The sequence below is a fragment of the Myotis nattereri genome (assembly GCF_964212035.1).
Source record: "Myotis nattereri genome assembly, chromosome: X".
In the NCBI taxonomy this organism is placed as follows: Eukaryota; Metazoa; Chordata; class Mammalia; order Chiroptera; family Vespertilionidae; genus Myotis; species Myotis nattereri.
In genome coordinates, this window is record NC_138078.1 from 504,322 (window position 1) to 525,968 (window position 21,647).

The 21,647-nt window shown below is 48.8% G+C and overlaps 1 protein-coding gene across 1 annotated transcript; it reads left to right on the forward strand.

The window, feature by feature from the left end:
- Window positions 1-1,151: 1,151 nt before the first annotated feature.
- Window positions 1,152-21,184, forward strand: LOC308536075 (granulocyte-macrophage colony-stimulating factor receptor subunit alpha-like). Its single transcript, XM_081115120.1, has 12 exons — window positions 1,152-1,168; window positions 3,627-3,737; window positions 5,400-5,542; window positions 7,026-7,149; window positions 8,451-8,580; window positions 9,675-9,850; window positions 11,085-11,218; window positions 13,170-13,199; window positions 14,350-14,485; window positions 16,992-17,085; window positions 19,963-20,029; window positions 20,700-21,184. The coding sequence occupies exons 2-12, from the start codon at window positions 3,662-3,664 to the stop codon at window positions 20,793-20,795; spliced, it is 1,206 nt and encodes a 401-aa protein (XP_080971246.1). The 5' UTR covers window positions 1,152-1,168; window positions 3,627-3,661; the 3' UTR covers window positions 20,796-21,184.
- The last annotated feature ends 463 nt before the right edge of the window (window positions 21,185-21,647 follow it).

Below are 21,647 nucleotides of genomic sequence, written 5' to 3' on the forward strand. Positions count from 1 at the left end.
CACACCAGCCAGGGCCCCTCGACGTCCCTCGTTCCTCCTCCTTTCCCCTTTGCACGCATGCACACCCATGTCAGCACCCATGTCCATGCCATGAGGGCATCTTGACATGCACACACACCACGCACATACACACAGATGCACACACATGCACACACGCACATACACACATGCATGCACATAAACACACACATATACGCAGGCACATGTACGCATGCGCACATACACACACACATGCACATGCACACACACCATGCACCTACGCACAGACGCACACACATACATGCACATACACATGCATGCACACACATATACACAGACACATGTACATATATACACACATGCATGCACACATATATACACAGACACATGCACACACATATATACACACATGCACATACACACATGCATGCACACATATACATGTGCGTGCACACATACGTGCATACGCACAAGCACACATACACACATGCACGCACACACGCACTCACGCACACACACGCACACACACACTCAGACACAATCACACACACACACTCACATACACACACAAATAGACACACACACGCACACACACACAGAGACACACGCACAGACAGACACAATCACACACACGCACACAGACACACACACATACACACACTCTCACACACAAACAAGCACGCACACACACACGCACACATACAGACACACAATCACACACACATACAGACACACACACACGCACACACGCACAGAGACACACGCACAGACACACACAATCACACACACGCACACAGACACACACACATACACACACTCTCACACACAAACAAGCACGCACACACACACGCACACATACAGACACACAATCACACACACACACAGACACACACACTCACACGCACACAGACACATGCACAGACACACACACACTCACACGCGCGCACACACACAATCACACACACGCACGTCGCGTGGGCTGGCTCAGCCCAGTCCTCTCGCCAGGACAATGAGGAAGCGTGGCCGCCAGACAGGAAGGGGAGGTATTTAAGGAGGCACGGCAAACTCTCAGCATCCATTCTCCGCCGGCCCCCGGGGGTCACTGTCTCGGGGGGACGGTCGGATGGGGAGGCGCCAGGAATCGGGGTGAACCAAGGCAGGTGGCTGGAGGAGAGCTTCGTGCTGTCAGGTAAGCCGGTCCCTGGCTTTGGGGTCCCCCAAGGTGTCCCCCACTGTTGCCTAATTTTTCTGCATCCGTAGCTGCTGAGGGAGGCCCAGGCCCCAGCTCAGAGCCAGTGGCTCTAGTAGCCCATGGGTTTGGGGGTGCCTTTTCTGGTCTCAGGGAGCCCCAGGAATTAGCCGGGCTCATGGGGGAGCTGGGCAAATTCCCCTGGAGACCAGGCCTGGCCCCCAGGAATCGGAGGCAGAGTGTCTGTGGGGTTGTACCCGGGTCAACAGGAGAAATCAAATCTCACGCAGACACTGGGCAGGTGGCCACTTTGCATTTTTATTTTATTATTTTTTTTAAATACTATATGGCCTAGCCCTGGCCGGTGTGGCTCGGTTGGATAGAGCATCAGCCTGCGGACTGAAGGGTCCTGGGTTCGAATCCCAGTCAAGGGCACAGGCCCGGGTTGCGGGCTCCATCCCCAGTGTGGGGGGGCATGCAGGAGGCGGCCGGTCCATGATTCTCTCTCATCATCGATGTTTCTCTCTCTCTCCCTCTCCCTTCCTCTCTGACATCAATAGAAATATATTTTTTTAAAAAATAAAAATATATATGATATGGCCCTTTATTGACTTTTACTCTTTTGTTGTTGTTGTTAATTCTCACCTGAGGATATTTTTTCTTTGATTTTTAGAGAGATTGGGAGAGAGAGAGAGAGAGAGAGAGACCTCGATGGGCTGCCTCCTGCACGCACCCCGACCAGACCAGGGCCTGGGTCCAGGAGGAACCTGCAACCGAGTTCCATGCCCTGGACCAGGAATCGAACCCGGGACCTTCTGGTTCATCGGTCGACGCTCAACCCCTGAGCCAATCTGACTGGCGGAGCTATTGTTCCATTTATTGATAAAATCATGGGTTACGTCCTATATGTGCCCTGATCGGGGATCGAATCTTACACACTCCAACCAACTGAGTTACCCGGCCAGGGTCTGAGTCGGGTACTTCAAAGGGAATATTTTAGCTCCAGCTGGTGTGGCTCAGTGGGTAGAGCGTCGGCCTGCGGACTGCAGGGTCCCGGGTTCGATTCCCGGTCAAGGACATGGACCTGGGTTGCGGGCACATCCCCAGTGGGGGGCGTGCAGGAGGCAGCTGATCGATGTTTCTCTCTCATCGATGTTTCTGACTCTCTATCCCTCTCCCTTCCTCTCTGTAAAAAAATCAATAAAATATATTTAAAATTTTTAAAAGGGGAAAATGAAAAGCTTTCATTTTTCGCTCCCTCGCCCTTCCTCTCTGAAATCAATAAAAAGATATATTTTTTAAAAAAAGAAATAGAGAGAAAAAAATTAAAAAAGCGTTTATTTATTCATTTTTTTTCCAAGAAAACAATCCTGACATTATAACCCACCGTTTATGTTTAAGGGGAGATGATTGTATGGATTTGGGGGGGCGGGGAGGAGGTGTATGTAGGAGTTTTTTGGGGGGTTTTTTGAAGTCAAGTTTAGAGAAGTTGAGAGCTTGCCTAATCCCGGCCAGAGGGAACTTGGGTTGAAAAGCATGGAAAGAGGAACTCCGGGAGGTAAGCAACTTGGGGTTAAGCAATGTTGGGGGGTCCCTTCGCTTCCTGGGGGGCGGAGGGCATGCAGGGCGGCCTCTGAAAAGAGGAGATGAGGATGCAACAGAGAGAGCATGCAACGATGTTTGTGGGGGGCTTGGGGTGCATCTGCCAGGCCCCGTGGCAACACCCCAAAAGCCCTAGGTCTCCATGGGAACCCCCAGGCCCCCCAAGATCAGGGTTGCATGGCTGGGTGGAGCAGGATTGGGGCGATTCCGGTTTCCCCGTGGCCCACGGATATGAGTTACCTGGGCGGCGGAGACCTCGCAAGGCCTGTGGTCTGCGGCTTTTTAAGTTCCCCCTTTTGGGAGAAAGTGGGGTTCCCTGTGCAGGGGAGGGGGAGGGGAGGGGAGGTTGGGAGGCTGGGGGGTTGGGCCTCCAGGGGTGCACAGGTCCTGGTGCCCACACAGGTGAGGGGGCGATGGTGGGTGGTCCCCGGTCGAGGGCAGGAGGCAGAAGGCGGCGGTAAAAAGCCGCCAGGATGGACAAAGGCTTTACATCCTACAGAATAAAGAGCCGATATGCAAATGGTCGTCACGCCATCGCGCCCTCGCGCCAGGGACGGGGGACCGGAGGCCGCGACCTGATCTTTCTTTTAAAAATTTTTTTTCTATTGATTTCAAAGAGGAAGGGAGAAGGAGAGAAACATCCATGAGGAGAGAGAATCATGGACTGGCCGCCTCCTGAACGCCCCCCACTGGGGATAGAGCCCCGCAACCCAGGTCCATGCCCTTGATCGGGAATCGAACCCGGGACCCTTCGGTCCGCAGGCCGGCGCTCTAGCCACTGAGCCACACCGGCCAGGGCTCCGTTGATGATCAGAGAGAGTGGGTTTGCTGACAGTGTGACTCTCTCTCCGTCCAGGCAGCTCCCTGACCCTCGGGCGGCCCCCACGCCCCATGGGTGCCCTGGTGAGAGCCGCCCTGGTCCTGACGCTGCTCGAACCAGCGTGTCTACTGACCCAGGAGCCCCAGGGTAAGTACAGCTACGTGCTCGACTCCTTTCTGCCACTCAAATTCATTTATTTCTCATTTTTAATTTTTTTTACACATATATAGGGTGTCCCAAAATTCACGCAAGAAGTAATTTTGATGAAAAACACAGGTTTTCAATGAAAAATTGTACATTTTTTACTGATTCATAAAGGAGACAGTCTAGGGTTATGTATGGAACAGCACATCGGGTCAATGGCCTTTGCTGGCACAGACGCACTCTTTTGTTGAACTTTAACAGCCTTTGATTATGGGATATGTATATAGTGTATAGATGATAGATAGATAGATAGATAGATAGATAGATAGATAGATAGATATAGATATATATAGATATACAGATATATAGATATAGATATAGATATAGATATAGATATAGATATAGATATATAGATATAGATATAGATAGATATAGATATATAGATATAGATATAGATAGATATAGATATAGATAGATATAGATATAGATATAGATATAGATATAGATATAGATATAGATATAGATATAGATATAGATATAGATATAGATATAGATATAGATATATAAAGGGTGTCCCAAAATTCACGCAAGAAGTAATTTTGGTAGAAAACACAGGTTTTCAATGAAAAATTGGAAATTTTTTACTGATTCATAAAGGAAACAGTCTAGGGTTATGGATGGAACAGCACATCGGGTCCATGGCCTCCCCGAGTTCGCTGGCCGATACACACTCTTTTGTTGAAATTTAACAGCCTTTGAACATGGGATGTGTATGTAGTGTATGTATGTAAACGGCGTCCCAAAATTCACGCAAGAAGTAATTTTGACAGAAAACACAGGTTTATCATTAAAAATTGTAATTTTTTATTGATTCATAAAGCAGACAGGCTAGGGTTATGTATGGAACAGCACGTCGGGTCAATGGCCTCCACGGCTTTGCTGGCACAGACGCACTCTTTCATTGAAATTTAACAGCCTGTGAACATGGGATATGTATATAGTGTATAGATATAAAGAATGTCCCAGAATTCACGCAAGAAGTAATTTTGGTAGAAAACCCAGGTTTGTAATTAAAAATTGTAATTTTTTATTGATTCATAAAATAAACAGTACAGGGTTATGTGAGTAATAGAAATAGGGTCTATGGCCTCCACAACTTTGCTGGCACATACACACTCTTTCGTTGAAATTTAACAGCCTTTGAACATGGGATATGTATATAGTGTATAGATATAAAGAATGTCCCAGAATTCACGCAAGAAGTCATTTTGGTAGAAAATCCAGGTTTATCATTAAAAATTGTAAATTTTTTATTGATTCCTAAAGCAGACAGTCTAGGGTTTATGGATGGAATAGCACATCGGGTCCATGGCCTCCCCGGCTCTGCTGGCACAGACGCAAAGCCGCGGTCTCCATTGGTCTTCTCTGTCCCTGCTCCTGGGCCATCATTGGTCCTTGGTGATTGATGATTATCGAATCGAAGGGATTGACATCCAAGGGCAGCAGCTATCAGAATCCGATTCGATCAATGGAGTCCAATAAGGCTTTTATTTATTTTTTCGTTGTTGCTGTTCATGCTCACGCAGAATTCAAATCTTGCGTGGATTTTGGGACCCCCGATACTTGTCCATACTTGTCAATAGGATCATTACGTCCGTCCTTCAGGTCGTCCGTCCGTCGCGCCCGCCCCCAGCCTCCACGTCCAGTTCGACCCCTGGAGGATGAACTTGACCTGGGCCTGCGGCGACAACACGACCGCCGTCCAGTGCGGGATGCGGACCCGGAAACGGGGGCCCGTGACCATGCGGGTAGGTGGACCCCCAAATACATGCCTTTGGGGTCCCTCACTGGGACCCCGTTAGCTTAGACGCGGGGAGGCCACGGAGATGGATTTGGGGAAACGGGGCCCTGGCCGGTGTGGCTCAGTGGTTAGAGCGCCGGCCTGCGGGACGGAAGGGTCCCGGGTTCGATTCCCGGTGGGGGGCGTGCGGGAGGCGGCAGGTCCCTGATTCTCTCTCCTCATGGGTGTGTCTCTCTCTCTGAAGTTAATATATTTATATAAATAGCCGAATATGCTAATTACACCAGACATCCTTCCGGACGCCCTTCCGGACGAAGCCCGGGCTGTGAGAGAAGCCAGGGTCCCGGGTGCCAGAGGGAAGCTGGTGCCGGCAGCCGGGGGAGGGGAGGCCTGCTCTGGCATGAATTTCGTGCACTGGGCCTCTAATATACATATATATATTTACTTATAGTTATATACATTTATATATTTTATATACTTTTATATATTTTATATATTTTTATATATTTTCATATATTTTTATATATTTTCATATATTTTATAAACTTTTTCTATTTATATGTATATATTTTATATATTTTATATATTTTTGTATATTTTCATATATTTTTATATATTTTCATATATTTTATATACTTTTCTAAATATATGTATATATTTTATATATTTTATATATTTTTATATATTTTTATATATTTTCATATATTTTATATATTTTTTATACTTTTATATTTATATGTATATATTTTTATATATTTATATATTTATATGTATATATTTTTATATATTTTAGATATTTTAATATATTTTAATATATTTTAATATATTTTATATACTTTTCTATTTATATGTATATATTTTATATATTTAATATATTTTTGTATATTTTCATATATTTTTATATATTTTCATATATTTTATATACTTTTCTAAATATATGTATATATTTTATATATTTTATATATTTTAATATATTTTTATATATTTTCATATATTTTATATATTTTTTATACTTTTATATTTATATGTATATATTTTTATATATTTATATATTTATATGTATATATTTTTATATATTTTATATATTTTTATATATTTTCAAATATTTTATATATTTTTATATATTTTATATATTTTTATATATTTTATATATTTTATATATTTTTATGTATTTTATATATTTTTATATATTTTATATATTTTTATATATTTTTATATATGTTATATATTTTTATGTATTTTCATATATTTTATATATTTTCATACATTTTTATATCCTTTTATATATCCAATATTTTTAAGGGGATTTCTGGTGACATGACCTTGATCTGACCTTCTCCCCTCACCCACCCATCCATCTGCGGTACCCCACCACCACCCGCCCCCACCCCAGAAGGTGACACCCGCCCGCAGGAGGAACAGGGGTGGGGAATAGAGGACCCCCCGCCGGGGGCGCTCCGGTCCTCACTCCGGGGACCCGGGTCTTGCAGCTCCAGCAGCGCCGCTGCCACTGCGCGTTCCCGGCCGCCGTCCTCCGCCAGGGGGCGACCTTCTCCGTCACCGCGATCGTCGGCCCCGGGCCCGTCACCGAGGAGCTGGACTTCGCCAACCCCGGTAGGAGGCGCGCGGCCGGGGGCCGGTGTCCATCGCGTGTCCATCGAACGAGACGCCCCCGCGCCCCCCCCCAAACCCGACTCCCCAGGGCCCGGCCGGTGTTGCTCAGTGGATAGAGCGTCGGCCTGCGGACTGAAAGGTCCCAGGTTCGATTCCCGGTCAAGGGACATGCCAGAGTTGTGGGCTCCATCCCCAGTAGGGGGCGTGCAGGAGGCAGCCGACCCGTGATTCTCTCTCATCATTGATGTCTCTCTCTCTCTCTCTCTCCCTCCCTTCCTCTTTAAAATCAATAATATAGCTATATCTATATCTATATCTATATCTATATGTATATCTATATCTATATCTATATCCATATCTATATCTATATCATCTGTATCTATATCTATATATCTATCTATATCTATACCTATATCATCTATATCTATATCTATATCTATACCTATATATCTATCTATATCTATCTATATCTATATCTAAATCTATATCTATATCTATATCTATATCATCTATATCTATATCTATACCTATATATCTATCTATATCTATCTATATCTATATCTATATATCTACATCTATATCTATATATCTATACCTATATATCTATCTATATCTATATAGATAGATAGATATTTATATATTTATATATTTATATATTTATATATAATATATATTTATACGCATATAAAATATATATAAAATTTTCAATCAATGGAAAAAATATCCTCAGGTGAGGATTAACCACAACAAACCAACTAAAAATAAATTTATCTTTAACAACAAAATGTTAAAAACAAAAAAAAAGTCCCAGATTTCATTTCCTTTGAATCTCTGTTCCCGGAAGGGAAACTGCGGAACCGCAGGCCGGTCCCGTTCTGAGGATTTTGCGGAACAGCCGGGTTCCCTGTCCCGACAACAGGCGTTCGCATTTCCACAAACTGTCCCCACAGGTTCCCTTTTCTCCGTCATTTCACTAAAACACCTCACCTCTTCCTTATTAAAAAAAAAATATATATATATATATATATATATATATATATATATATATATATATATAGCCCTGGCCAGTTTGGCCCAGTGGATAAAGCGTCAGCCTGCGGACCGAAGGGTCCCGGGTTCGAATCCGGTCAAGGGCATGGACCTGGGTGGCGGGCACATCCCCAGTGGGGGGCGTGCGCTGGAGGCAGCTGATCGATGTTTCTGACTTTCTATCCCTCTCCCTTCCTCTCTGCAAAAAAAAAAAAATCAATAAAATATATTTTAAAAAATATATATATTTATCGTTCCTTGTCTCTGCCCAGGTGGGCAGGGCACCGCCGCCCACAACGTCTCCTGCCTCATCTACCAGGCGGATTTCCTGAACTGCACGTGGGCCAGGGGGCCGGCCGCCCCGGAGAACGTCCAGTACTATCTGCACATCCGAGACCTGCAGTGAGTCACATGCTTCCATTTTCACAGAAATATAGGGTTTTTTTGTTGTTTTTTTTTGTTTTAAAATATATTTTATTGATTTTTTTTACCGAGAGGAAGAGAGAGGGATGGAGACTTAAAAACATCGATGATGAGAGAGAAACATCGATCAGCTGCCTCCTGCACGCCCCCTACTGGGATGTGCGCGCCACCAAGGTGCATGCCTTTGGCCGGATTCGAACCCGGGACCCTTCAGTCTGCAGGCCGAAGCTCCAGGGCGAGTCCAGCCGGTCTGCTCGGCTCCAACAGCAAGCTAACCTACCGGTCAAAGCATCCGCCCCCTGGTGGTCAGTGGACGTCATAACAACTGATTAATCTGTCGAGTGACTGCCCCCTGGTGGTTAGTGCACATCATAGCGACTGATTAATCTGTCGACTGCCCCCTGATGGTCAGTGCACGTCATAACAACTGATTAATCTGTCGAGTGACTGCCCCCTGGTGGTTAGTGCGCATCATAGCGACTGATTAATCTGTCGACTGTCTGCCCCCTGGTGGTCAGTGCGCATCATAGCAACTGATTAATCTGTCGACCGTCTGCCCTCTGTTGGTCAGTGCATATAATAGCAGCTGATTAATCTGTCGACTGTCTGCCCCCTGGTGGTCAGTGCGCATCATAGCAGCTGATTAATCTGTCGACTGTCTGCCACCTGGTGGTCAGTGCACATCATAGCGACTGATTAATCTGTCGACCGTCTGCCCTCTGTTGGTCAGTGCATATAATAGCAGCTGATTAATCTGTCGACTCTCTGCCCCCTGGTGGTCAGTGCACGTCATAGCGACTTGTGGAACTGTCAGACACTTAGCCTATTAGGCTTTTATATATAGAGATGATGTATAACAGGATATTGTAAAAATTAAATTACGAAATCTTTACGATAACGTGTCTTCTCTACAGCTCTATTGGCTGGGCCACAAACGTATTGGTTGAGGGCCGCACACGGCTCGAGGGCTGCGAGTTTGACACGCTTGATGTACGGGAAGCGTCGAGCTCACAGAAACAACGGTGAGAAATGCCAACGTCCTCATGTTGCCCCCACACCTCGGCCTCTTGCAGGTCAGGGAGCACGAGGGAGTGTCCCTATTACCTCAGAGACGCAAAGGCCACCCACGTGGGATGTCACCTCCAAGGGGCCACGGAATTCCATTCGGAGATTTACATCCTCGTCAACGGCACCAGTCCCAGCACAGGCATCCAGTTCTTCGACGATAGGTTGATATTAAAGACAATAGGTAAGGCCCTGGCTGGTGGGGCTCAGTGGATAGAGCATCGGCCTGCGGACGGATGGGTCCCAGGTTCGATTCCTGGTCAAGGGCACATGCCCTGGTTGGGGGCTCGGTCCCCAGTCGGAGGCGTGCAGGAGGCGGCCGATCCGTGATTCTCTCTCATCGTGGATGTTTCTATCTCTCCCTCCCTCCCCCTTCCTCTCTTTGAAATCAATCCTATATAATAAAAGGCTAATACGTAAATTCTCCCCTTCACAGGGAGTTCAACCGGGAGTTCGACCAGGGGGTGAGGCGGCCAGCCATCCTCCTGCACCCCCTCCCCCTCGCCGGCCCAGCCCGATCGGCCCCACCTGGGGCAGGCCAGCCTCACCCCCATTCTGTGCAGAAATTTGTGCACCAGGCCTCTAGTGAAAATATATTTAAAAAAATAAATAAAATATCCATTCACAAAATGCCTTTGCTGCCAATGAATTTGTAAAATAAATGAAACTAGTTAAGAACCAGGATCTGCGATTGAACCACGGCTTGTATATATACTAGAGGCCCGGTGCATGAAATTTGTGCACTGGTACGGTTCCTAGCAGCTGCTGGCTGCTGGTTGTGGACGCCCTTCCTTCTCCTGGCTGGCCCTGCCGGCTGGTCGAACTCCTGGATGACCTCCCAATTTGCATACTATGCTTTTATTATATAGGAATATCAAAGCCCAATTTGCTTTGAAATCTGCAGAGGGTTCCTGGGTGGCTTAGAACAATGAAAATGTATCTTCTCATCGTCCTGGAGACCAGGCGTCTGAGATTCAAGGGTCCCAGGGCCATTATCCCTCCTGTCGATCCTGGAGACTGGGTGTCCCCAGGGCCCTGCTCCCTCCTGTCCATCCTGGAGACTGGGTGTCCCCAGGGCCCTGCTCCCTCCTGTCGATCCTGGAGACCGGGTGTCCCCAGGGCCCTGCTCCCTCCTGTCGATCCTGGAGACCGGGTGTCCCAGGGCCCTACTCCTTCCTGTCGATCCTGGAGACTGGGTGTCCCAGGGCCCTGCTCCCTCTGGAGGTGCCATGGAGGGTCCCCCCTGTCTCCCCCAGCGCCTGGGGCTCCAAATGTCCCTGGATGGTCCTCCAGGGTCTCACCTTCTGGGTCTGACCTCCTGGGTCTCACTTCCCAGGTCTCCCCTTCAGGTGGTCCCCTCTGAGGGTCTCACAGGAGACACCCCGGCTCACGGGGCACACCCTGGTCTCTCCTTCCAGAAATCTACGACCCCCCCAGCAACATCACCGTCCACTGCAATGCCTCCCAGTGCCTCGTCCAGTGGGACACCCCCAGGATCCGCGTGTTCCTGTCCAACTTGGAGATGGAGTACCAGCTGGACATCCACAGACAGGTGGGTGAGGGCCAATGCATGCTGGGCCCCGCCTGGCTGAGAGCTGCAGGGCCCTGGACCCCAGAGAGCTGGAGGGCACCCCCAGGGCCCCGTAGGAGGGTCTGGGACCCAGCAAGGGGAAGGGACACTGCTGGGATGCAGGGTGGTGGGGCAGAGGTGGAGAGAGGTGGCCCTAGGGTGAGGGGCACCCCAATAACAGCTCCAAAGAGAAAGACACAGCTCCAAGCATCCATGAAAGTCCTCAGGGTGATGGCGGAGAGGCAGACGCAGAAAGAGGAACTTGACGACCAATAGTTACATTTCTTTATGGACTCAGTGTAGACGAGGAAAGACCAATAGTTTTATGTCCACGTGGGCCCAGTGAAGACGAGGAAAGACCAATAGTTATACATCCACCTGCCCCCAATGTAGACGAGGAAAGACCAATAGTTATACGTCCACCTGGACCCAGTGTAGACGAGGAAAGACCAATAGTTATATGTCCACCTGGACCCAGTGTAGACAAGGAAAGACCAATAGTTATACATCCACCTGCCCCCAATGTAGACGAGGAAAGACCAATAGTTATACGTCCACCTGGACCCAGTGTAGACGAGGAAAGACCAATAGTTATACGTCCACCTGGACCCAGTGTAGACGAGGAAAGACCAATAGTTATATGTCCACCTGGACCCAGTGTAGACAAGGAAAGACCAATAGTTATACATCCACCTGCCCCCAATGTAGACGAGGAAAGACCAATAGTTATACGTCCACCTGGACCCAGTGTAGACGAGGAAAGACCAATAGTTATATGTCCACCTGGATTCAGTGTAGACGAGGAAAGACCAATAGTTATACATCCACCTGGGCCGAGTGTAGACGAGGAAAGACCAATAGTTATACGTCCACCTGGACTCTGTGTAGACGAGGAAAGACCAATAGTTATACGTCCACCTGGACCCATGAAGATGAGGAAAGACCAATAGTTATATGTCCACCTGCCCCCAGTGTAGACGAGGAAAGACCAATAGTTATACGTCCACCTGGACCCATGTAGACGAGGAAAGACCAATAGTTATACGTCCACCTGGACTCAGTGTAGATGAGGAAAGACCAATAGTTATACGTCCATCTGGGCCCAGTGTAGACGAGGAAAGACCAATAGTTATACGTCCACCTGGGCCCAGTGTAGACGAGGAAAGACCAATAGTTATACGTCCACCTGGACCCATGCAGACGAGGAAAGACCAATAGTTATACGTCCACCTGGACCCATGCAGACGAGGAAAGACCAATAGTTATACATCCACCTGGACCCAGTGTAGACGAGGAAAGACCAATAGTTATACGTCCACCTGGAACCATGTAGACGAGGAAAGACCAATAGTTACACATCCACCTGGACCCAGTGTAGACGAGGAAAGACCAATAGTTATACGTCCACCTGGATTCAGTGTAGACAAAGAAAGACCAATAGTTACACGTCCACCTGGACCCAGTGTAGACGAGGAAAGACCAATAGTTATACGTCCACCTTGACCCAGTGTAGATGAGGAAAGACTAATAGTTATACGTCCACCTGGAACAATGTAGACGAGGAAAGACCAATAGTTATACATCTACCTGGACCCAGTGTAGACGAGGAAAGACCAATAGTTATACATCCACCTGGACCCAGTGTAGACGATGGGAAGTTCTGGGTTCCATGTCCACCTGGATTTAACGAGGATCCATGTCCACCTGTTGGGGATCCAGACAAATAAAAGGTTGGTTCGTTGGCCCCACATCCACCGCTCTGCCTGTGTCACCTCCAGGTTAGCAGAGCTCACAAGGTCACCGGCCCACCATACCCTCAAAGGGCAGAACGGACGACACTTTAGAGGAAAAAAAAATGTTTCAATGGAGAAAAGTAAACCTATTCTGTTTTGTTTGTTTGTGGCTTTTTTTGTTTGTTTGTTTGTTTCTCCAGAACAGTATGCAGCTGAGTGACCATCAACTGGTGAGTGAAGATTCCGAGCCCAAAATACCACCCCTTCTTGGAGCTTCATCTAGTCCCCATCTTGTCGGAAATGGAGGGGCCCTTCCCATAGTTGCTCCTGGGGGCCTGAGCGGGGTGTCCTCTGGGCTCACGTTGAGATGAGTTATTACAACCCTGAGATCTTTTTAAAAATCTATGTTTACTAGAGGGCCCAGTGCATGAATTCGTGCACCAGTGGGGGTCCCTTGGCCTGGCCTGCGAGATCTGGCTGAAACCGGCTGTCCGACATCCCCTGAGGGGTCCTGGATGGTGAGAGAGTGCAGGCCAGGCCGAGGGACCCCACGGGTACACGATTGGGGCCAGGGAGGGACGCAGGAGGCTGTCCAGCTCGTATCGCTCATTCCCAGTCGGCCAGACCCCAGCAGCAAACTAACTTACCGATCAGCGTGTCTGCCCCCTGGTGGTCAGTGGACGTCATAGCGACTGGTCGACCCATAGACTGTCTGCCCCCTGGTGGTCAGTGCACGTCACAGCGACTGGCCGACCAATCGACTGTCTGCCCCCTGGTGGTCAGTGCACGTCATAGCGACTGGTCGACCCATCGACTGTCTGCCCCCTGGTGGTCAGTGGACGTCATAGCGACTGGTCGACCCATAGACTGTCTGCCCCCTGGTGGTCAGTGCACGTCACAGCGACTGGCCGACCAATCGACTGTCTGCCCCCTGGTGGTCAGTGCACGTCATAGCGACTGGTCGACCTGTCGACTGTCTGCCCCCTGGTGGTCAGTGGACGTCATAGCGACTGGTCGGCCCGTTGACTGTCTGCCCCTTGGTGGTCAGTGCACGTCATAGCGACTGGTCGACCAATCTACTGTCTGCCCCTGGTGGTCAGTGCACATCATAGCGACTGGTCGACCCGTCGACTGTCTGCCCCTGGTGGTCAGTGCACGTCATAGCGAGCGGTTGAGCGGCCTTAGCATATCATTAGCATGTCACGCTTTGATTGGTTGAATGGCCAACTGGTCGACCGTACACTTAGCATGTTAAGCTTTTATTCTTTAGGATGATAATAATAATAATAATAATAATAATAATAATGAAAATAAAACACATCAGCCACCTTTTTTTTTGCTCACCGACGTGACAGCTCTATCTCTCTCTTCTCCCCAAAGGTGGAGGTATCTGGTGGCCGGGGAAATCAATACACGTTTCCAAAACCACTGCCCAGAGCCACACACACCGTGCGAATGCGGGCGGCCGACACCCGGGTCCTGGAGTGGGGTCCCTGGAGCCAGCCCGTGGAGTTTGGTACGTATCCCCCCCGAGAAGGGGGGTGCCCGACCCCGAATTGATCTGAGTCATTCCAGGAGCCAGGACCCGTGCATTTTGCCACCCTGAAACTTTATCGAGGCTCATGAGCCCGGCCAGTGTGGCTCAGTGGTTGAGCGTCCACCTATGAACCAGGGGGTCATGGGTTCGAGTCCCGGTCAAGGGCACAGGCCCAGGTTGCGGGCTCGATCCTCAGGTGGGGGCATGCAGGAGGCAGCCGGTCCATGATTCTCTCTCTCTCATCATGAATATTTCTCTCTCTCTCTCTCCCTCTCCCTTCCTCTTTGAAATCCATAAAAATATATTTTTAAGAACATAAAAGGCTCCCAAACCCAACCACTCCCAGCCCCAAAGGAAGAGACGGACAAGCAGACGTCTTAAAGTCCGTACCCGGCCAGGAAATAATCCCGCCCGATCCCGTCAGACAATCAGCCTGGGTCCCTGGTGAACTGTTAAATGAGGTCTGTTTCAAGCTGTTGGAGGAATTAAATTAGCAACTTCCTGCCTGTGGTTTCCTGCCTGAGACTTTTGTTACTTGGCCAGAATTCAGGGGCTCGGACGTCACTGCCACCCTTTTAATTGTTTTTAAATAGAACCTTTAATTTTTTAAAATATATTTTTTTATTGATTTCAGAGAGAGGAAGGGAGAGGGAGGGAAAGAGAGAAACATCCATGATGAGAGAGAATCACGGGTCGGCTGCCTCCCGCACGCCCCCACCTGGGAATCGAGCCCACAACCCGGGCATGTGCCCTTGACCGGGACTCGAACCCGTGACCCTCTGGTTCATGAATTGATGCTCCACCACTGAGCCACACCAGCCAGGCTCTGAGTCTGTTTTTAAGTTGTGTTACCGGTTTTTTGGGCCACAGCTTTCTCAGTGGGATTTGCAGGTTTTGGATACTCACACACACACACACACACACACACACACACACACAGGGCCACGGGGAGTGGGCCTAAGCCGGCAGTCGGACATCCTTAACCCACTGGTGCAGGATTGGGGGCCGGGGAGGGACCGCGGGAGGGCTCCAGGGCGTGTCCGGCCCGTCTCGCTCAGCCCCAATCGGCCGGACCCCAGCAGCAAGCTCACCTACTGGTCAGAGTGTCTGCCCCCTGGTGGTCAGTGCACGTCACAGCGACTGGTCGACCAGTCGACTGTCTGCCCCCTGGTGGTCAGTGCACGTCACAGCGACTGGTCGACCAGTCGACTGTCTGCCCTCTGGAGGTCAGTGCACGTCATAGCGAGCAGTTGAGCGGCTTTAGCATATCATTAGCATATTATGCCTTGATTGGTTGAATGGACGACCGGACACTTAGCATATTTAGGCTTTTATTCTATAGGATTTTTTTAAAAAATTTTATTGATTTCAGAGAGGAAGGGAGAGGGAGAGAAATATAGAAACATCCATGATGAGAGAGAATCATGGATCGGCCGCCTCCTGCACGCCCCCGACTGGGGACGGAGCCCATAACCCGGGCATGTGCCCTTGACTGGGAATCGAACCCGGGACCTCCTAGTTCATAGGTCGACGCCCAACCAGTGAGCCACACTGGCCAGGGCGCACTGGGATCTTTCCTTTAGAGTAGCCGTTCTCAACCTTCCTAAGGCTGCGACCCTTGAGTGCAGCTCCCCATGCTGTGGGGACCCCCAACCATAACATTATTCTCGTTGCTACGTCCTCACTATATCTATATCATCTATATCTATATCTATATCTATATCTATATCTATATCTATCTCTGTTTCTATATCTATATCTATATCTATATCTATATCTATATCTATATCTATATATCTATCTATATCTATATCTATATCTATATCTATATCTATATCTATATCTATATATCTATCTATATCTATATCTATATCATCTATATCTATATCTATATATCTATCTATATCTATATCTCTATATCTATATCTATATATCTATCTATATCTATATCTATATCTATATCTATATCTATATATCTATCTGTATCTATATCTATATATCTATCTATATCTATATCTATATCTATATATCTATCTATGTCAGTGGTTCCCAACCTTCCTAAGGCCGCGACCCTTGAATGCAGCTCCCCATGCCATGGGGACCCCCAACCATAACATTATTCTCGTGGCTACGTCATCACTGTCATGTGGCTGCTGTGACGAATCGTCATGGAAACATCTGATCTGCAGGATGGATTTCATGGTGACACATGGAACATCATGAAAGCTCAGTGATCGATCACAAAAACAATATGTGATTATAGGTGTGTTTTCCGACGGTCTGAGGCGACCCCTGGGAAAGGGGGGTTCGACCCCCAAAGGGCTCGCGACCCACAGGTTGAGAACCGCTGATTGAGCGAGAATCTCCCTGCACGTCTGGGTATCTCTCCGTGGCCGTGAACTCGCCAGGGGAGGAGGGGGCCGTGTCCTGGGCGTTCACCCCACGGGGGTACCTGACCCGCCCCCGTCTCTCTCTCTGTCCCCAGGCTCCGAAGAATGGCTGTCCACCGCGGCGTTTGTCTCCATGGTCCTGCTGGGCACCCTCGCCTGCGCCCTGGTCTTTCTCTACCTTTTCTACAGGTAAACCCCAAGCCCTGGCCGGTGTTGTCCAGTGGTTAGAGCGCCGGTGGCCGCGGGTTCGATTCCCAGCCGGGGACACGGACCTGATGAAAGAGAGACGGGGGGAGTGGGGAGGGGGTGAGAGACATGTTGATGGGCCGCCTTTCCGCATGGGCTCCCACCGGGGCCGGGGATCAAACCTCAAACCCAGATACGAGCCCTGGACCAGGAATGAAACCTGTGACCCTTTGGTGGGCGGGCCGACGCGCTAACCACTGAGCACACCCTCTGATTGGTTGCCTAAATGTGAGCAGATCCAATGGGATCTATATCTATATGGAAAATGCTAAGTGACCAACCGTCCGTCCGACCGGCCGACCGGCCGTCCGACCGGCCGACCAGCCGGTACATATGACGCGCACTGGCAATTTGAAAATACACATTGACTCGTTCAGGCGCGAAACACATGAAGCTCTCGCTGGCGCCAATCGCACGCGAGGCCAGAATGTATCTGAGGACCAACTATCGGCACTTGGTTGTATCGTGTTGTTGTTGTTTATTTATTAATCAACTGACCAACCATTGGTTTTATCCGTGTTGTTTTTATGCCATGTCTTTGTTGGTTTTACATCATCTTGTTGTTTATTTATTAATCAATCTATATATTACTAGAGGCCCGGTGCAACAAATTTGTGCATTGGGGGGCGGGGGGGTGTCCCTCAGCCCAGCCTGCACCCTCTCTAATCCAGGACCCCTTGAGGGATGTCTGACTGCCCGTTTAGGCCCGATCCTGTGGGTGATTAGGCTGGCAGGGGAGAGCAGTTGAGGTGATCAGGCCAGCAGGGGAGCAGTTAGGGGCGATCAGGCAGGCAGAGGTGGTTAGGGGTGATCAGGCAGAGATGGTTAGGGGCGATCAGGCAGGCAGAGTGGTTAGGGGAGATCAGGGAGGCAGAGTGGTTAGGGGAGATCAGGGAGGCAGAGTGGTTAGGGGCGATCAGGCAGGCAGAGATGGTTAGGGGCGATCAGGCAGGCAGAGGTGGTTAGGGGCGATCAGGCAACAGAGGTGGTTAAGGGCGATCAGGCAGGCAGAGTGGTTAGGGGTGATCAGGCAGGCAGAGGGGTTAGGGGCGATCAGGCAGGCAGAGATGGTTAGAGGCGATCAGGCAGGCAGGGGAGCAGTTAGGGGCGATTGGCAGGCAGAGTGGTTAGGGGTGATCAGGCAGGCACAGTGGTTACGGGCGATCAGCAGGCAGAGTGGTTAGGGGCGATCAGGCAGGCAGAGGGGTTAGGGGTGATCAGGCAGGCAGAGTGGTTAGGGGCGATCAGGCAGGCAGAGTGGTTAGGGGCGATCAGACAGGCAGAGGTGGTTAGGGGCGATCAGGCAGGCAGAGTGGTTAGGGGTGATCAGGCAGGCAGAGTGGTTAGGGGCGATCAGACAGGCAGAGTAGTTAGGGGTGATCAGGCAGGCAGAGTGGTTAGAGGCGATCAGGCAGGCAGAGTGGTTAGGGGTGATCAGGCAGGCAGAGTGGTTAGGGGCGATCAGGCAGGCAGAGGTGGTTAGGGGCGATCAGGCAGGCAGAGGTGGTTAGGGGCGATCAGGCAGGCAGAGGGGTTAGGGGTGATCAGGCAGGCAGAGTGGTTAGGGGCAATCAGGCAGAGGTGATTGGGGCAATCTCGCAGGTGGGGGAGCAGTTGGGGCAATCAGGCAGGCAGGCAGGTGAGTGGTTAGGGGTGATCTGGCAGGTGGGGGAGCAGTTGGGGCAATCAGGCAGGCAGGCAGGTGAGTGGTTAGGGGTGATCTGGCAGGTGGGGGAGCAGTTGGGGCAATCAGGCAGGCAGGCAGGTGAGTGGTTAGGAGCCAGCAGTTCCGGATTGCGAGGGGGATGTCCGACTGCCGGTTTAGGCCCAATCCCACTGCAGGATCAGGCCTAAACCGGCAGTCAGACATCCCCCAAGGGGTCCCAGATTGGAGAGGGTGCAGGCTGGGCTGAGGGACACACACCCCCTCCCATGTACCAATTTCATGCACCAGGCCTCTAGTCCCATGGTCGGCAAAGTGTGGCTCGCGAGCCACAAGCGGCTCTTTGGCCCCTTGAGTGTGGCTCTTCCTAAGCCTTAGGAGTCCCCTCATTAAGTTAATAGCAATGTACCTGCCTATATAGTTTAAGTTTAAAAAATTCGGCTCTCCAAAGAAATTTCAGTCATTGTCCTGTGGATATTTGGCTCTGTTGACTAATGAGTTTGCCGCCCACTGCTCTAGTATATATATATATATATATATATATATATATATATATATATATATATATATATTTAAAATTTAGTAAATTCAAGTCTGGCTAACAGTGCGCCCAGATGTTATTAATTTAATAATAATAAATATCTCACACAAAAATAAAAAAAGAAAGAAAGAAACAGAACAAAGAATAATAAATAAGTCACAAAACAGAGCTGGGTCACATGTGCAGAAGTTTGGGGGGAAGGAGGGACATGGGTCTTATGAGCCCCCAGCCTTTATCACCGAAGACCCTGGACTCCCCACGCCCATCCCTGCCTCCGAGGGTCAGAGTGAAGGTTCTAGAAAAGCCCCCCCCCCCCCGTGGTCCCCACACTGGATTCCTCCAGTGCCTTCTAGATTCTGTTTTGTGTAAGTTGAATGGATCCTTGTGTGATTGTTTCAATGACATTGTTCTGGCTGCCAAAATGCTGCTGGTGGGAGGGGAAAGGGATATAGTTGCTCAGCTCTGATTGGACAGGGAAGGCCTCCGTCGCCATCTCATTGGACAGGGAAACCGCCAGTCACCATCTGATTGACAGGGAAAGTCTCCTTGGACATCTAGGGGGAACTCCACCACCTGGGTTCATGCTTCACACTTTTTTTTTTTTTGGTCTCACTAGGTTTGTTGGGGTGCCCGTTCCTCGCGTCAAAGATAAAGTGAACAATGACTATCTCACCGATGATGAGGTTCGTCCGGGAAAAGGGGTGATCCAGGGTGGAAAGTGGGCGGGGGGCTCCAGGGACCCTGAGAATGACCCGCCATGCTTGGGTGACCCCTTGAAGGGCGATAAAGGGATGTGGCCAGAATGCTGTGTCCAGCTCCGACTCCTTGCTTTGGGGTCAGGGGTCAGGTCGTGAGAGACTGAGAGACATACAGACAGTAGGGAGTCTGACTTGACGCCCTGAAGGAGGTGCCAGAAGGGGGTGAAGGGTGACAAAAAATGGCGAGACCCCACCCCATATAGAGACCCCCTCAGGAGCCACTCTCCCTGCAGCCGGGACCACGTCTCTCTGCTGTCCTCATAGCAACCAGCTCCCGGCTCGCTCACCCCATCAATGACATGGACATCTCTCGGGTCACTATCCTGAGCCCACACCCTGGGCCCACCCCCCATTCCTGATCCCTGGTTTCCGGGAACCCCCAGCATCCTGTTCGCCTCATGGGGAACCAGGCTGAACCACTTCCCCCATATTCCTGTCCAAACTCCCACCTGCCCCAGGACCTTTGCACGTCCCACGTAGATCTGTTTGGCGTTTCTATCTACAATCCCCACCCCACCAGCAAACGGGGAATCCTGCAGACCTCACACCCTCATTCATTTTCTTTTTAATTTTTATTTTTTTTTTCTCTTCCCAGATCATCTGGGAGAAATTTACCCCAGCCGCCGGGAAAGGGGACACCGAAGAGATCTTTTCCGTGGAAGAGGTTGGAGAGTCCACGGCCAAGGTGTGAATCTCAGAGGCCTCCAGCTCCCGTGTCCTTTTGGGATCTTTGAGGAATTTTTGTTTTGTTTTGTTTTGGGGTGTTTTTTTTATTGGTATTGTTGTCGGATTGTTTCTTTTTGTGCGTCGTCGCCCGAAGATATGTTTTTCTCAACGGATGTTTATATTTTTAATTTAAAAATATTTTTTTATTGATTTTTTTAGACAGAGAGGAAGGGAGTGGGAGAGAAACGTTGATGAAAGGAGGGAACTTGTATGCATGTGGATGCGTATTCCCTGGGCATATAGACAATTGTGTGGTGGAGGCCGGGGAGGGGTGGGGTGGGGTGCGAGGAGAGGCTTTGGGGTAAGAAGCTCTGTAATACCTTTCGACAACTAAGATAAACTTTTTTATTTTTTATTATTTTTTTAAATTTTTTTCGTGATTGATTAAGGTATTACATTTGGGTCCTTATCCCCCCATCACCCCCCAAACCCCGTAATCATGCCCTCGCCCCCCGTCGTCTGTGTCCAATAGTTTGATGGTCTGATCGATGCCTCTTCTGTCCCCGGATCAATTTTTGTTCATCGGTGTATGTTGTTGACTACATTCCGCAAATGACCGAGACCCTGCGATATTTATCTTTCTCCGAACGGGCGTATTTTGCATCGACCGAAAATCATAAAATGTTTTTAAAATCATTAAGAGTTCGTTAAAATCTTATTGTTTTATTTATTCATTATTTATTTTATCATTTATTTTTTTAATTTGTATTTCCTATTTTTTTATTTTATTGTGTATATTTTTTAAATTTTATCCTGGGGTCGGGAATGACACAAAATAAATTTAAAAAAAAAAAAAAAACACCAAAAATATCCTCAG

Coding starts and splice junctions, on each gene's coding strand:
- LOC308536075 (XM_081115120.1), top strand. CDS start 3,662: ATGGGTGCCCTGGTGAGAGCCGCCCTGGTCCTGACGCTGCTCGAACCA. Junction 7,150..8,450: donor GCTGGACTTCGCCAACCCCG/GTAGGAGGCGCG, acceptor GTCTCTGCCCAG/GTGGGCAGGGCACCGCCGCC. Junction 17,086..19,962: donor TTTCTCTACCTTTTCTACAG/GTAAACCCCAAG, acceptor TGGTCTCACTAG/GTTTGTTGGGGTGCCCGTTC.